Source organism: Pleurodeles waltl, chromosome 3_1 (assembly GCF_031143425.1).
Source record: "Pleurodeles waltl isolate 20211129_DDA chromosome 3_1, aPleWal1.hap1.20221129, whole genome shotgun sequence".
NCBI lineage: Eukaryota > Metazoa > Chordata > Amphibia > Caudata > Salamandridae > Pleurodeles > Pleurodeles waltl.
Window position 1 is genome coordinate 1452166347 of NC_090440.1, and position 16191 is coordinate 1452182537.

Below are 16191 nucleotides of genomic sequence, written 5' to 3' on the forward strand. Positions count from 1 at the left end.
AAAGGTTTCTCCCTGAACTGAAATGTTCAAGCAGTAGAACCTGATTATTGTCTGATTCTCCATTGTTTTCCTCTTTCTTTTGCTGAAAATTCGAATATAAAAGTGTAATTAGCTTGCAGATGTACATTTTTCCTTCCAAGGCACAAGAGGGAGTCTTAACTTGCAAGAATGAAATCTTGATTTTCAGCATTTTTTTATATTTTTATTTTAACCCCTTAACTGCTGAGGTTTTTTCACCCCAGTGTGTATTTGGGTGACATTTCGCTCTGTCGCCATACCTTATTTTCCATTTAAGCTATCCAGGCCATGTTTGTATTCCCCCCCCCCCCACCCCCATGTCATGGGGACTCTAAAGCTACCAGGAGTCTGTGAGCCACCCTGAGGTGGGGAGGGGAGGTAAAGAAACTTGCCAAAATATAGCTTCTTTTTAAGGTTTTTTGGGAAAAATAGGGACGAAGCGCTCTGCGCAAAAAGTGTATTTTTTTTTTCTTGTCCTTAAAATGGAATCACTGAAAGGCTTGCTAAAGTCGCCATCTTCCCCGCTTTCAGGAACATGGAGAGCTGTATGGGATTATTATTTTCTTTTTTTACCACAGTGTTGGCATCTTGCTAAGAAGTAGCCAATTTTTCTGAAATTTCGTACTTTCAACACCTTCTTCCAGTTTGTGGTGGAGACTGGTGTGAAACCCATGGATAATCTGGGAAAGCTGTAGATTTCTGAAAAGTAGACTAAGGTCTGAATTCAGGAAAGGATTATTTTTTTAGCTCCTTCAAGGTTTACCCAAATAAACCAACTGTTGAAATACAAATATTGAAAATTGGTAAAATAAAAACCGGCTATTTGTGATATTTTCATCTGTAGCTTTTTGTCAGGGTGGCCAATTTACAAAAACAATATACCTTTACATTCTTTAGACTTTGTGATAAATAGGTTTTCCAAGAACCCAAAGTACCATGAGCCATTAGCTGAGTTGCACTTTACAATGTTTTTTTTATTGTCTACTAAATTTAGAGCAATTCACATGCCAAAATATTTTTGCATAGGTTACGACTTTGGCGTAACTGTAAAAGGCGTGCTTTCCCTCTCACAGGTGACACTAGTGAACTTAGTTAAATGCATCAGTGATGAATGTGTAAGGAGAGGTATTGTAGCCCTTTAAACACTATTCAGTGTGTAATTGACATAGAAGTATTGCTTTTGGGTTACTAACAATCCCATGAAAGGGATTAGGGGCAGCGTGGAAGCAGCAACAACCTTATTTCGTTATTCACAGTATCAAACATACTGTACTAAGAAGAATCAACACTTTTATGTTAAAAGTATTTGTTACTACAGGAATAGTCTGTTTCTCAGTACATCCAAAACAACTGCACAGTGTATTATAAAAACAGCAATAAGACACGTTATAAATAATGAGAACAAAATGAACGTTTCCAGAATTGCTGAAATGTCATTTAAAATGTTATCTAGAACCTAACACCCTAATGCCTACGCACTATACTATGAGAGCTTGAAGGGCAGAGCAACTTGCAGTTTAGAGTTTCTTAGGGAGAAGAGATGTTGTTGATAGCAAAAACTGTCTTTATCAGCGAAGGCATAAAGGCAGTGTTCCCCTGGGAAGGGCAAACACCCAGTGCTGTAGCAGTCAGGTGATCTTCCTCCCAGTGCATTAGCAGTTGGTCTTACTCTGAAACGTGACTTTATCAGCTTCAGTCTTCAGGTAAGATGTGTCATCTGCGAAGTGCGCTGGCAGTAGGTGAGACCGTCTCTGGCATTAATCTTGGTGAAGGACCTCTCCTCACAAGTGGTCAAGGGGAAGTCCTTACATACTAAATCTAATCAGATATTGGAACTTGTGGCATACGTTTAGGAATGTCTGACATAGATTATGTGCATAAAGGTATGCATCCAGGGTGTTTCCTTAAGAACATATAAGGCAAAAAGACGTCAATTCAGACTACATTTGTTTGGCTATTTGTCTATATGTGTTCTTATTTAATCTTGAAATTGTGAGGCAGAGACATTTGACAGAGACAAATGTCACATTAGATGTTTTATCCATGTCATATTCGAAGAGCTTGACAATATCACAGTTCCTAGAAAGTTATGTTTGGGTGATATCTACATTGAAAGGCAGATATGACGGTGATTCTGCATAAATCAGGGAATATGGCGGCTTCCATTGTCTAAGGTAAGGAAGATGGTGGCCTACAAGGAATAAGATGGAGTTGGGCCTATATAAAATTAAGTTGGGACTTTGTCAATATAAAAAGTTTAAAATGGGTATAAAATACATTTCTGAAATGTACACCACATGCTGAGTTTAGGATAAGTGTTTTTTGTACATCTCCGACTTTGTGGGTACCCGTTCAGGCATGTGATTCAGAGGGCATTTTTAAAAATGACTTTTTTTTTTTTCTTTCTTTTTTTTTGCACACTTGCTTACATTTGGAAGGCACAAATGTAGAGAAATCCAATTGGTTTTATTATTCTGTGTTCCCACATGCCTCACGACATAAATGGTACCTTGTATGGGTAGGCCTAGTGCCCGCTACAGGAAAAGGCCCAAAATGCAATGTGGATACCACATTCTTTCACTGTATACAACCCTTCTTGTGTGTAGCTGTGGATTTTCGGCTCTTGCTCAGCCAGCACCTAGGGAACCCCAGCAAACCTGCATATTTTAAAAATGTAGACACCTGGGGGTATCCAGGGTGGAGTGTCTTGTGCGGCTTCCACCTGGTTTTATTACTCAGAAGTCCTTGCAAAAAATTAAAAGTTGACTAAATACACACATTTTACTTGCATATCTGTGCCGAAAAGTGGGGGTCCACAAATTTTGTACAGGCCTGAGACCCCCACATGTCTCCTGCAGTTAACGGTACCACGCTGGGGGTGTGGGTTAGAAAAGGCACCACAACACACAAGGCCCTGAAGCACTACATATGGAGATCAGCGATAGGGATACTGGCCACCAACCATGGAAACCTACTAACCGCAGACCTTTTTGAAAACTAGACACCTAGGGGATTCGACAGTAGTATGCCTTGCATGGGTCCCAGAATGCCCTGCAAACCTACAACCTAGCCTAAAATCACTCATTTTCCTTACATTTCTGTGATGAAATCTTCAGGAATTCACAAATCCCTACGACCCGGCAATACCCCACTGCCAGGGCTACCATTGACCCTGGTCAGTTGCCGTCACATGCACTGGGGAGGTAATGCATGAGTCCGCCATTGACCGATGCTGTTTGTTTACCAGAAGTGTGTGGAGGTTTATGCCACAAAAGCTTAGCTTTAAGTCAATTCTAGGGTGGAGGGTGGGAGGGCTGATTAAAATTCAGTGTCTGCTGCTTTAAACCTTTGAATCTGCTTAGTTAACCAAGGATGGCTGCTTGTTTCATCGATGTATAGTGATAAGTCTTTTTCCAGAAACAAAAACCACAATTTGGGTAACAAACAGTGCTAACAGAATTGTCTCAAGATGTATCTTTGCTTTTGATGAACCTTCTGTAAAAGGCCAGAGGGTGACATTATTTTGTAGTAAACTCCAGGTGCTGGGAGAAAGAGAGAAAAAGAGAGCTACAGTAACAGAGAGACAGTGCACATTGTAGACCTTCCATGGGCTGATTATTAGTGACTCTTAGTGAAGAATAATTTAGACAGATACTTTCAAACTGATAATGCTGGTTTAAATTTTGCTATGTGGTGAGAAAGTATTCATGGACTTGGGATGCAAATAGTCTGTCATTATGTGTGGCTTGTTTGGTCATGGTGAAAACACTGAGCAGGTGCTGGTGATCTGTTTTTAAAATTCACTTGCTTACGGAATATTGCTTTTGCATAAATACTTTGAGGCAGAGTTTTCTGGGCATCAGATGTTGAACTGAATTCTCAGTTAGTTCAGCATTTACTGGAGTTTGTAGTGATTTTGTATTTGTGGTTAATTCTTTGGTAAGCCCAGCAGTGTGGTGCTGGATGTTTGCAGCTGTTCTGCATCTGCAGCTCATAGATTAGTGATTCTCGACTTTATGTCGAGACGTTTTAATGTTGATATAGGTTCCAACTTGCACAGATGGATTCTGATATATAATTTTTGAACTTCCAGTGTTGTCTTGTGTACAAAAAGTCCATTTAATTAACAAGTTTATCTGGAGGTTTGCCAGCAAGCATGAAGCAAGAGATTTCAGATTTGGCCTATGTGACTGATACATTAGTGTTGCCATTCAACTCTTGTCAGTGAGCTTAAGATGAGAATTTCAGTTTTGGACAATTAGTTTATTCTGCGTCTTCCCATTTAGCCTACTAAGTATTTGAGAATGTTAGAGAAAATGTTCAGCTGGTCTTGCAGTAGCTGTTGTAAGGTAGACTTGAGTATCATTAGTAGATACACTGTGAATTAAGAACATGTGGTGGAAAAATGTGGAAATTGAATAGAATTGGTAGAGGTTTAAGGTCCCTTGGCTGGCTAGCAGGCTTGCAGACAAAGATGCCCAGATTAACCTGGTATTCTTTGCACAGATGAAAACATGAATAGGTACATGATTTGTTCTGAGACACCGGTGACCATTTGTGCTTTGGCAGGCAATGTTTTGAGGAGATAGGGGTTAAATGCGGCTGACTGGTCCAGTAGGATGATTGTGTCAAGGTGATTTCTCTGCTGGTCTGCTAGGAGATCATCCCATGCCCTGACAGGAATTGTTCCTCCAGCATTGGTCTTTCATTTAGAAAGTTCCATGCATTAGTTATTACTGATCACCGGACAGTGAAACTTCTAGCCTGATGGGAAATATGTAAGCTTATGAATCCTATTAAAAAAAAAAAAAAAAAAAGTACCACCTTTGGAGAATTTTAAGGGAAATTAATTTTTGCTGCTCCAGCAGTAGATATTTCATAGGGTGAGTTGCTTGAATTATTGAGGAGAAGAAAGATGCAATTAAATAACTCTAGAAATTGCACAGGCTGGGAACAAGAAACAACAAGGCTCACCTCTCCATATGGGTGGATTCTGCAGTGAAGCATCCATAATGCCTGAAGTGGCAAATCAAACTGAAAAGGTTCACCTTAGAGCACTTGCCAATTCTAGGACAATACAAACCTAAAGCTTCCAGCACATACCAAGAATGATCAGAAATGCCCATTTTTGTGGTTTGATAATTATTGAACCTGATTGGACATAGGAAACACACCTTGCATTCTCTTTCTGAGCCTCGCATGTTGGGACACCACATATCGTGTGTAGTGACTTGCTGTATGACGGCTCCTAAAATCGCTTAACAGTGCCTATTCCTTGCACAGCAGGAGCATTTAGGATTTACCAGATTAAACAGCACAAACTAACCAAAAATACGAAGGGTGCTTCCACAACCACCTCAGGACTTACCACCCATGGCATCTGCTGTGACAGGGAATGATTCAACCATGCAAGTCTAGGATAGGTACCAATGCTGGTGATCTGTAATTACAGATAAGCACCTTTTTCATCTGCTTTGTATTTGTTAGTGAACTCAGATTAGTATGAATCATTAAAGTGGAGCAAATATGCTGAGACTCCCATCAGTGCAATGCAGTTCACGAGTGTTGAGACAGATTTGTATAAGGGCCCTGCGCATGGGGTTGACGAACGTGGCCATTCATGTGTAAAACTGCACACGCAACCCATAATGTATGCATTTTAACAGCAGAATGTAGCGCTTCTAAAACATTTATTTGTGACATAATGTTGCATGAAAATCCATTATAAAAGGCTCAGTTATGACTTAATTAGTACTGGAAATATTGCACATTATGTTGAAAGATTTTGTTCCAAGTCGTACTACTTATGTTTTAATCAACTATTGCTACATGTATGGTAATTTAGCCTCTTAAATTAGCCTAGCAACTTCACCAGCTATTTAAAAAAAAAAAAAAATGTCGGGAAGTGTTACCATTAATAAATTTAATTCTCGAGTAAGAAAGAATCAAAGAAGGGCCCCTCCGGTAGATGGGCCCACTTTCAGTCGTCTGTTACCATGCCATTAGTTGCAGTGGCTCCGGGTAATTTTAGGAGGAAGGGGGGCAGACGGGACACACATACAAACTCACTTACACTCATTCATTAACACACACAAATTAATTTACAACACTCACTACCAAATAGAAAACATACATGCACCCATGCACCAAACATTAATAAAAAAAATAAAAAAAACACACACACACACTTACCTACAGCTCAGCCTCGGAGGTCCCAAGAGGGTTGGGACTGCTGCCTTCCGTCGTTGGCTGACCTAGGGTCAGCAAATGAAGAAATGCAGCACCCCAACCTCGTCACAGAATGGGATGAGGTAAGTGAGACTGCTGACCCCACTGCACTCTGTGACAATGTGTCACTGATTGACACAAGGCCCTGGGTGCTTCAGGGTTTAAAACTGAAGCACCCAGGTCGGAATCAATGAGTGACCTTCTCCGTCGCCAGAAGCCTGCACAGATAGGGCATGTAAGGGGGCGTGGCCCCTCAACCCCAAAGAACGGGCCATGGCTGATTAGTTGAACCAGCCATTCTCCACCCTATATACTGCACCTTAGTGTAACTTGGATGTATCTCCTCAGAAAATGGTTCTTGCAAGCCATATCCACATTCTCTTTTGCCATCCGCACCCATTTCAACCTCCCATCGGTCTCCCGTTCATTCCTGATCTATAAAAAAACAACTGTACAGAGGCTCAGCCACTAGAATTTTTTTTTTTAAGTCTTGTTTCGGTGCTTTGTCTGAATAACTTGCATTAGTGTTAAATGCCATGTTAAAGGCTGTGGGTTGTTTATCCTAGGCCACATGTGAAAATGTTTGTACAAGTGCATTTTAGGCAACGGGTAGCATTTTCTTCAGTGCTGCGGGTAATATGTCTTTGAGTCCTGAAATATTTAGTCACTGGTTCCTTTGTGCATGATTTGTCTATAATATTGATCTTTTCAGTGTTACTTTCACATTTTGGATATTTGTCTAGGCTCTGCATGGACCCCACTACTATGCGTGGGGTGATCACGGAGGTATTGTGATGGCTATTGCTCAGGGGACCGAGACGAACCAACTAAAGTAAGTTGTCATCTAATTAATTCAGTAACACCATGGAGGCATGGAAGCCTGCAAGGCACAGCAGACCTCCATCCCTCGCTTTGCTTTCTTAAGTGTTTAAAAAGTGGTTAAAATCAACCTCTCTCCAATAAAGGAACAGTTGTTGTGTTTAGGGGGGAAGGGGGAGAAGAGGGGAGGGGAGGGGAGTGGGGTGGGAGAAGTTTAAGGCATTGCTCCCACAAGGTCTCCCGTGTGATTACCAAAGAGGAAGCTGTGCTCTGGGACTCAGTTGCTAGACCACCTCTTGGAGTCATTAACTGAATAATGATTTATGACAGCAATTTGGGTCATAAACCATTGATACATCCCTTTCTGAATTTCAAGTAGGAGGAAAAGTCCTTTTCACAGCCTTCCTATTTGCAATGGTAAAGGTTTGAAAAGCCATTTTACTGGTTGCAAAGACTTTTTCAAATCATTTAAAGAGCGTTTACACACTATTGAAAAGTCCGTCTGCAGTTGCTAACCCTCTGAATTCATCATTCACTGGGATTGCAACATTAGGACTTTTCACATCTTGTGTAACATTCATATTTCACTGTTAGAGATGCAACTTGTTCAGTAGGATTTTTTTATTTTTAGAACTATCTTAGAAAAGCTTCATCACACTTCATTCATCTGTTTGTGCTTTCAAAACATCTCTTGCCAATGCACTTTGAGATGAGGACGTGGAGACTGTTCCTTCTCCTAGACTTCTGAATGGAAGGAATAAGGCAGAAGAGATTCCATTCCCATGTAAACTGCATTACTTCAAGCCCTGAGATAATCAAAAGATTGGCTGTCCCAACATTACAAGTACATCATTACATTATTAAAAAATCACACCTAATTCATCATATATTTCTTCAATAATCTGAAGACACAATAAAAGCCATTCCCCAGTCATTACAAACCACGCTCAACTCCTACCCTTACATACACGCCATTGATGCAGACTCAAACTGCTAGCCATCATGCTCACAGTCTCCAAGATAGCATTAATGCGTTAATGACCCAACCTTTGATAAATATGACACTGAAATATTTAAGGATATGAGACTTTTTCTCTAGGTGTTAAAAAAACAACTTCTCATTGGAGGCAAAGAATCAGAACAACAAAGCCACATGTATGATACTGAAGAGCATGCCTGGATACCTATATTAGATATGAAGATTAAATATGGTCTCCGATTTGCTCTTTAGGTAGATCCTGACATGCTTACTTTTCCCCAGAAGGAATTTGCAATCTTCCTAATCACTCATTTAGTCATTCTAGCATCCCCCCTCACTATAGTATATAGTTCAAACTCACACCTTGTGCTGATTAAAATAACCCCCACATTCGAAATGATGCAGGGTACATATTCAAACCAGAAGGAGAAAAATTGATCATTATATAATGAATGTATTCTGGTGAGGGGTGATGATCGACTGCGTACATGTTTGGAAAGACTGTGAACTGCTACTTGGCAAAATAATGCATGTATTCTTGGGGGAGGGGGGTCGGAACGCTAGAATGACTAAGTAGGTAATTGGGAAGATTGTGAATTTCTTCAAGGCAAACGTAAGCATGTCAGGATCTACCTAAAGAGCTAATTGGAGAGCAACTTCTAATGGATCTTTGTATCAAATATAAGTATCTAAGAATGTTTTTTTCTGTATAATACATGCAGTTTTGTTGTTCTGGTTATTTGCCGTTAATAAGGTGCTTTAACCAACATAGAGCAAAACCCACTGTCCATATTGGAATTAAGGTAGACTGGCTTAGGTGCTGAAAAAAGTGGTTGGAAATGAATTTCTCCACCGAAACGTGCATTGACTGAGAACATTTGATGAGCCCCCCCCCCCCAGTCATGATGCAACAACTGTGGACGATAAATTATCTCCTTATTGGGTCATTTCTGAAGTATTGGGGACTGTTCGGATGATTGCTATGACCGAGCATGTAGGAATGGCATTTATGTGAGGTGTAGGAGTTTACTGGTGTTTGAAATGACTGGGCAATGGTTTTTACCGAGTCATTTCATTGTATAAGAAACATGATAAACTAGTTGTGTTTTTTGTATTATAATGTAGTGATGTACTTTATATTTAAATATGATAGAAATAATCATGAAAATATAAAAATATAACATAATGTTAGGTTAGTAAATATTTTGTATTAGCTCGGGGCTTGAAGTAATACGGGTTGAGCAGAAACGTTTGTTATAATTGCTACTGGAGGTAAATACTGCTCTTCACATGAAGGGGAATGAGTAGCCTATGGTAAAATCTTCTCAGCCACGGAAGCAAACCAGTTCTAGCAATAAATGTGTATTACTGCTGCAGGTTATAGGACTACTAATGCCAATCCACGTTGGACCAGTTGTATGGGTTAACAGAACTGTTCTCCTGAGCTGTTGTATTCTGAACAGTTGTCATACTTGAGAAAGAACTCAGCAGAGGGATTTGGCATAGACCAAATGGATACCGACAATGGGAGGGCCACACATTAGGTCATATTTGTAATATAATATTTTGATTGATTTTTATTGAACACATCTGAAAAGTTATTTCTCAAGATGTTTATTTGGTATTTTTTTTACAACTCCCTCCAGGTACAGTACAAATGAAGGTGAGAGCTGGAAAACGTTTACTTTCTCCAAGAAAAGTGTGCTTGTTTATGGACTTCTGACTGAGCCAGGGGAGAAGAGCACAGTGTTCACCATATTTGGTTCTTACACCGATAATGGCCACAGCTGGCTCATCCTGCAGATCAACACAACAGATGTGCTGGGTAGGTGACTGTTAAATCATCCTGGCCTATAATCTTTTTTTAATTTTTATGTTATTAGCATTATTGTTTGTATATTTGTTTTAATAGCAACAATGCTATTAATATTTACTATTAAGTATAAACAATATTTCTATTACTTAACTACTATAATCACATAACCACTAGTGGTATTAATATAATCACAGTACTGATATCACCTCAAAAGTACAATAGTCATAATTCACAGTATCGACATTGTTAATTGTAATACCGTTTCTAAAATGAATAATCTGAATGTCCTTTTAGAACTCTTACTAAATTGCTTCTAGTAATTTTCAAATTTTTACATTATTATTACATGTGACATCTGAATAGAAAGCATATTTGCACAACACAGGCTCACGATCCCTGTAACTCTTCTCCACTTATCCCCCTCAACTCTCCATTAAAACATGCATCATAACTGCAAACCCAAATCACATTGTCACTTTTGCCTCCGGAGACATTTCTTCTTGCCTGCCTCTGTAAGACTGTTTACTTCATTTCTTTTCAGTGCCATTTATTCTTCAGTGTTACCAGCTGGGTATTAGCGTTGATGGAGTATCCTTGACTCCAAACTTATGGCGGTTGTTGCTATTCACTTACAGATTATTAACTATTATTTGATGGGGTTAATATCTAACATTCACTTTTATGTAGTAGTTCCTTGTTTTGCTCTCAGAAACAAGTATTCCCTTTCTTTTGCGCTTTCCATTGTTTCTTTATGAATTAGGTTTTGGTTTGCTGGATTTCTATCCAATAGTTTCTTTTCCTGCGCATGCATGCTTTATGCCTTCTTGCAGGTGCACTATGTTTGCATCTTCCTGGGAATGCTGACACGTTCTGTGGATCTCCCACATCAAGCCAAGAAATTGTTAGTGAAAGTATTCTTATGTTCTTCCATTAGGAGATTGTTTAATGTTTCCAGCACGGGGATCTTTCCCCTCCAACTGACTACATTGAGATGTGTTTAATCTTTTGGGTTGTTTACTGACTGTTCAAGTTGACTGTTTCTTAAATTCAAGGCCAGAAACATGGTTTGGTACCTTATTAATGTGTGACAAGGCTTCTGCATGTATTTTCACATTGTGTACTACTCAGGACTGGTTTAATGTTAACATGATTGTATCTGCATATAAAATGAATGCAGTGTATGGTGCAAATACGTGGTCTAGAACATAGGCTAACTTCTTTTGGTGCAGCTAATTAATGTGTGCAAGGATTGCTGTGTTTTCCAATTCACACTAGCAAAAATAGAGATGGAACATTGTCACTCTGTAGTGCACATATTGCTCACAAGTGTAGCATCTGAAATATGGCTACTAGGGAAGATGACATTGTATGTTCCCTCTCCTACAAAAAGTAGCAGCAGAGAGCTTCACATATTTTTTAACAGGAATTATTGTTCAAATTTCCTTTGCAATGATACAGAGGAGCTGAACATGAGACAACCGTCTTCACTCGAAGAACACTGTGCTCAGTAATGGTATATAGGAAGCTGGTAAAATTAGTGGAGTAACAAACATAGACAGGCTGCTGACATATAGATTGCTGTTTGGGAATGCTGAAATACCGAGTTCATACTTCAAGCTTGAAGTTACAATAAAGTATGTAGTGAGGACTTGTCATAGAGCTTTTGTATCCATGCTGTTAGTTGGTTATACCTTATGTAGACTGATATGATAGGAATGTGTGATGAAATATAGTTGGTACTTATTTCACCTTTGTTCTAAATTGTGTAATTATTACTGAGCTGTTTATAATACTTAGAATCAGCTAAAGCACTTGCCTTTTAGGCAAATTGTGTAAAATACATACAAATGTGCCTGAATGCCAGCCAAATATTGTTTTTGCATACTGATTTCAAATGGGTAATTCTAACTGCAGATTCCTAACCTTTTAAATATCCCCAGCCTTCAGACTGAATCCGGGAAGCTCAAAGGTGCAGTGGGTTGGTTGATGGCGCCATTCGACTCCACGTTAACACCGTTTCACTCTGGAAGTGACAAACTGAGCCACATAAAAGCACCTTCCACGTGAACTGATGTATTTCTTTCCTTCTGTGCCTTCAGATTTCAAAGCGGAGCGCTAGTCTCTTGTCTTCATTCTGTAGAGAGATATCTTGAAAAAATCTCCTGCAAGAGGCATGTCGCCACCTAAAACGACAGGCTTTAAACCTTGTCACAGGCAGATGTCTTTGCCAGATCCTCATGAGGTGTGCCTCTGGGGCTTGGGTTAGACACCCAACTCCAATGACTGATTCCAAAAGCCGCCTGTGAATGTGAGGCAAAGCCCTATATGGTACAGCACAATAAGGCTGTACGCCGGTCCCACTCCTACTTGAAGCCGAGAGTGCGAACCAGCTTCCATTCCTAAAGCTTTTCCCAGGGTAAATGTTTTTCGTGGTCGAAATATTCAGGTAGGTCAAAGAAAAAACATAAGCACCTCAAGTGGGACTCTTCTCCTCTCACCTCTCTCGTTCTCCAGAGCAGGCACCTACCTTGGTTCTCCAGAGAAGGCACATTGCAGTCACTAGATCTTGCTCCTGTTCTACTAAGGAGGCAGTTCCATCCTTGGTCCCGATGCTTGTGAGTTCCAGAGTTCATCAGCTATTTCGAAGCCTTTTGACCGGCCATGGTGTGCGTCTTTGGCAAACCTTTATCCTTTATACCTTCAGGCCCTGGGGTCCGCAGAGTCATATTGGAACACAAGCACACTCCATTTGTTGTGTTTACTTTCAGCCACGCTAGTGCCCCTAAGATGTTAACAAAGATAAGGATGATCGCTGCCCATCTTTGGGGGTTGATTGTACCAGTCGTCCCCTGCCTTGATGACCGACTGTTGAAGATGGGCTCACCACAGTCCGTTCCAAATCACCGCCAGACAATGGCAAATCTCTTGACATTGTTGGGGATCTCAATGAACCTGCCAAAGTCACACCTAATTTATTTTCAGAGGCTTTTTTTCATTGGAACCATCCTGGATACAGGATGCTTTTGGGCCTTTCTTGTAGGCCAATAAGTCCGGGGCATTTGGGCTATGAGCCCGATGTTTCATCATTTGCCTTGGGTCTCCTTAAGGATGGCTCTCGGGCATCTTGGTCTGCTAGCCTCCAGCATCCTGCTAAATGACCATTCCAAATGGCATATGCAGGCTCTGAAGTAAGTCTCTTCAATAAGAACAGCAACAGACCCCCTATCCCTACTCGATTGATGGTGGTTACGGGCCCATCACTAAAGGGTTGAGTAGGCCATCTGGGAGAGATGGAGATCAGAGATGTGACAGAGATTCGTCTCCACATCAGTTTGCTGCAGTTGCCGGCGATTTGCTTGGTGTTGAAGGCCTTCTTGCCCTCTATCAACACACTGCTGGTGCTCAGGGGCAGTGCCAACCCCATATGTTATTGCAGCAAGCTGGGTGGGGTTGTGTCATGGGTTGCGTGCCAATAGGTCCTTTGCCTCAGGAGCTGGCTGAATTGCCAAGGTAATTCGCTGGTGGTACACCACCTGACGGGATCTTTGGTCACCAGGGCAGATTAACTTAGCTGGTGATGTCTACAGGATCACAAATGGTAGATGCACCCAGAGATGGCACAGGGTGTCTTCCAACATTATAGAGAAATCTGACTCAATCTCTTTGCCACCTCCCCAAACGTACAGTGGCAACACTTTAGCACACTGGAGTTTCCTTGAAAGCTCCCTCTTGGAGGCGCATTCCACTTAGAAAGGAGTACTGGACTTCTGTATACTTTCCTGCTGCTAATTCTCCTGTCTGCGTTTTGAAGATCAGGCAGGCCAGACCTAAATTATACTTGTGGCTGTGGACTCGACCAGTAGAGTGTGGTACTTGTAATTTAACGACTTGAGCATCTGTCTGATCAGGCTGCCTCTTTGGGAGGGCCACTCTACTGCAGCAGCAAAGCAAGGTCTTGCACCTAAGCCAGTGCCACATGCACTGCCCTGTGTGGAAATTGAGTAGTGCCAATTATTCTCCTTACTTCTTCCTCCAGAGGTCATTGATGTCACACTGGCAGCCAAACACCCTTCCACAAAACCTGTGTATGAAGGGTGCTAGAACAAGTTTGTGACTTGGGACGAAACTCGCCATTTGGACCCATGGCTGGCAAAACAGCTGTGTGTTTTTGTTAGCTTTTATTAACCCAGTCCTCTGGGTATAGTTAAGGGTTTCCTGACTTCCTTTTCAGCCTTTCTGTATTTGTGTGTCCAACCATCCTTGTTCAAATCACCGGTTGTGATGCGTTTCCTAAAGAGTTCATAACATTTGGTTTGTGACATGTGTAGCTGTGCATACTTGCACTATCTAGTGTTGGGCTCCGAAGTGTACAATTTGTTTTACTTTAAAAGGAATATTTTCAAGTCGTAGAATCTGGTGACCCCACCCATTAGTGAATATGCGTGTGGGCATCAGCTCCATTGTTGGATTGTGTTTTCTTCACCATCAGGTTCAGGCATGTTTTTGAAGACCATCGTTGGTGGGGAAAGCACTGTTTCAATTTTGTCCCAATTGCTACGTCAAGTATTCGAGGTTAGGTCTCCATGAAGTGTGTAATCAATGTCCCCTGAGCACTGCGAAGACTCCAATTTGGTAGGCTTGGTCTTTAGGTACAAAAAGTCCCTTTGGAATTGAAGAGCACATTGCCGCGGCTTTGATGGTGAAGAGGAGAGAGGAGGACAACACTCTGGATCTTTTCGGAGATATATAGCATAGGATGCTGGGCACCTGGACACCCAGCTATCCAAGGTGAGGCAGCCGTTTGACCACAGTGCTGATGAAGAATCCGATGCCGATTAAGAAGAAAAAGAACCTCTGCCGGCCCAATACCTTCCGAAGGTTGCACTGACTACTATTGTTCCCTCTACTCACCAAAATGAGGCACTGCCTTCCTGTTCCTGTGCCACCCTTAAGGCCTCCGGTGCACCACTGCCTTCCCGCCTTGTAGACACCATCATTACGAGCTGAACTCAGTGCCTCAACACCAAAGGGCGTCAAGATCCTCTGTGAGTGTCCATTTTGACCGCCACTTCAGCGTCCGATCTGAAGACGCATGCTCAGCCACCCTAAGAATAGAAATAGCTGCCCCAGAAGCCACTGAAGCTGTAACATGCTGCATCGCACCATTTCGAGCCAAGAGACACCGATGTAAAAAACTCTGAGCTGAGAGACACCGGTCCAAAACATTTGGAGCCCTGAGACACTGATCCAAAATGTTTGGTTCTGAAAGACGTTGATCAGAAATGTTCAGAGCCGAAACGCCCTGTTCCGAAGCAGGTGGACGAGAAACATTCAGAGCAGAGATCTGCTTCGACCACCTCTGGTTGGCATCTCTAATACACTCCATCCAGACCCTTCAAAGATTCATCTGTTGCCACTTCGGTGGATCCAGAGTTTCCAGTCTTGCAGCGCCTCCAAGAACATCTGGATGCCAAACAAAAACAAATACACATCCAGCCGGGTACTGGTTGGGTCATGGCAAAGTCTTGACAGCCAATCAAGGGCATTGCTCCTCATAAAAAGAAATTGACTCTCTTTCTATCTTTCAATCTTCCTGTGGCACCCACATCGAAGAATGCTAAGGCACATGATAGAGCCATCTCTCCATTACCTCTTGCTCATCCCTCTCGTCCACTTCTTAACCCCCTTTTCCTCTTTCCCCTGTTTCTTTTCCCTTGCTTGAGGGTTCTCCACAAGTCACCACACAGCTCTTTACTCTCAGAGGGTGGGAAGTAGTGTGGGGGGAGGGCAGTCTAAGGATACCAGCTGGAAGGTCCAGATCCCAGAGATGATTATGATGCAGAGCCCCCAGCTGACACCGATTCAGATCTTTACAAAGCCACCACCCTCGTACAGTGTTTACTCGTACCATGTTGTCCTGAAGAGGGCAAGCACCTTTCATAAGGTGGAAATGCATATTGAACATGAGGAGGATGATTTCCTGATGGAAACCTTGTGTGCTACTAAACGTTCCCTCCAATACTTGTGTATGCTTAAAGGGGTCCTTAATCCAGCTACTGAAATTTTCAAGGAGCCCGGTAAAGCAAGGTTTGTCAATCCAAGGTTTGACAGAAAGGTTAAGGCACCACCTACTGACAGGCCATACCTACGTGGCCAGTTACTTCCAGACTCCTTGCTAGTACATACAGCTCTAAAATGGGCTAATACTTCGGAGACTGGCGACGCGCCTCCTTCTTACTAGGTCCATAGGCCCTTCATTTCAGCCAAATTACTCCTGCCCATTAAAGTTGCTATTGTGGAAGTTCACTTCTTAGACGAGCCAGTGTGATAC

The 16191-nt window shown here is 41.7% G+C and overlaps 1 protein-coding gene across 1 annotated transcript in view; it reads left to right on the top strand.

Moving 5' to 3' along the window:
• Window positions 1–16191, top strand: part of SORL1 (sortilin related receptor 1) — a 669532-nt gene that overhangs the window by 116243 nt on the left and 537098 nt on the right. Inside the window, exons 12-13 of the mRNA XM_069225024.1 lie at window positions 6990–7078; window positions 9691–9869. Coding sequence (XP_069081125.1) covers window positions 6990–7078; window positions 9691–9869 — 268 coding nt within the window. The remainder of the gene's footprint in view (window positions 1–6989; window positions 7079–9690; window positions 9870–16191) is intronic.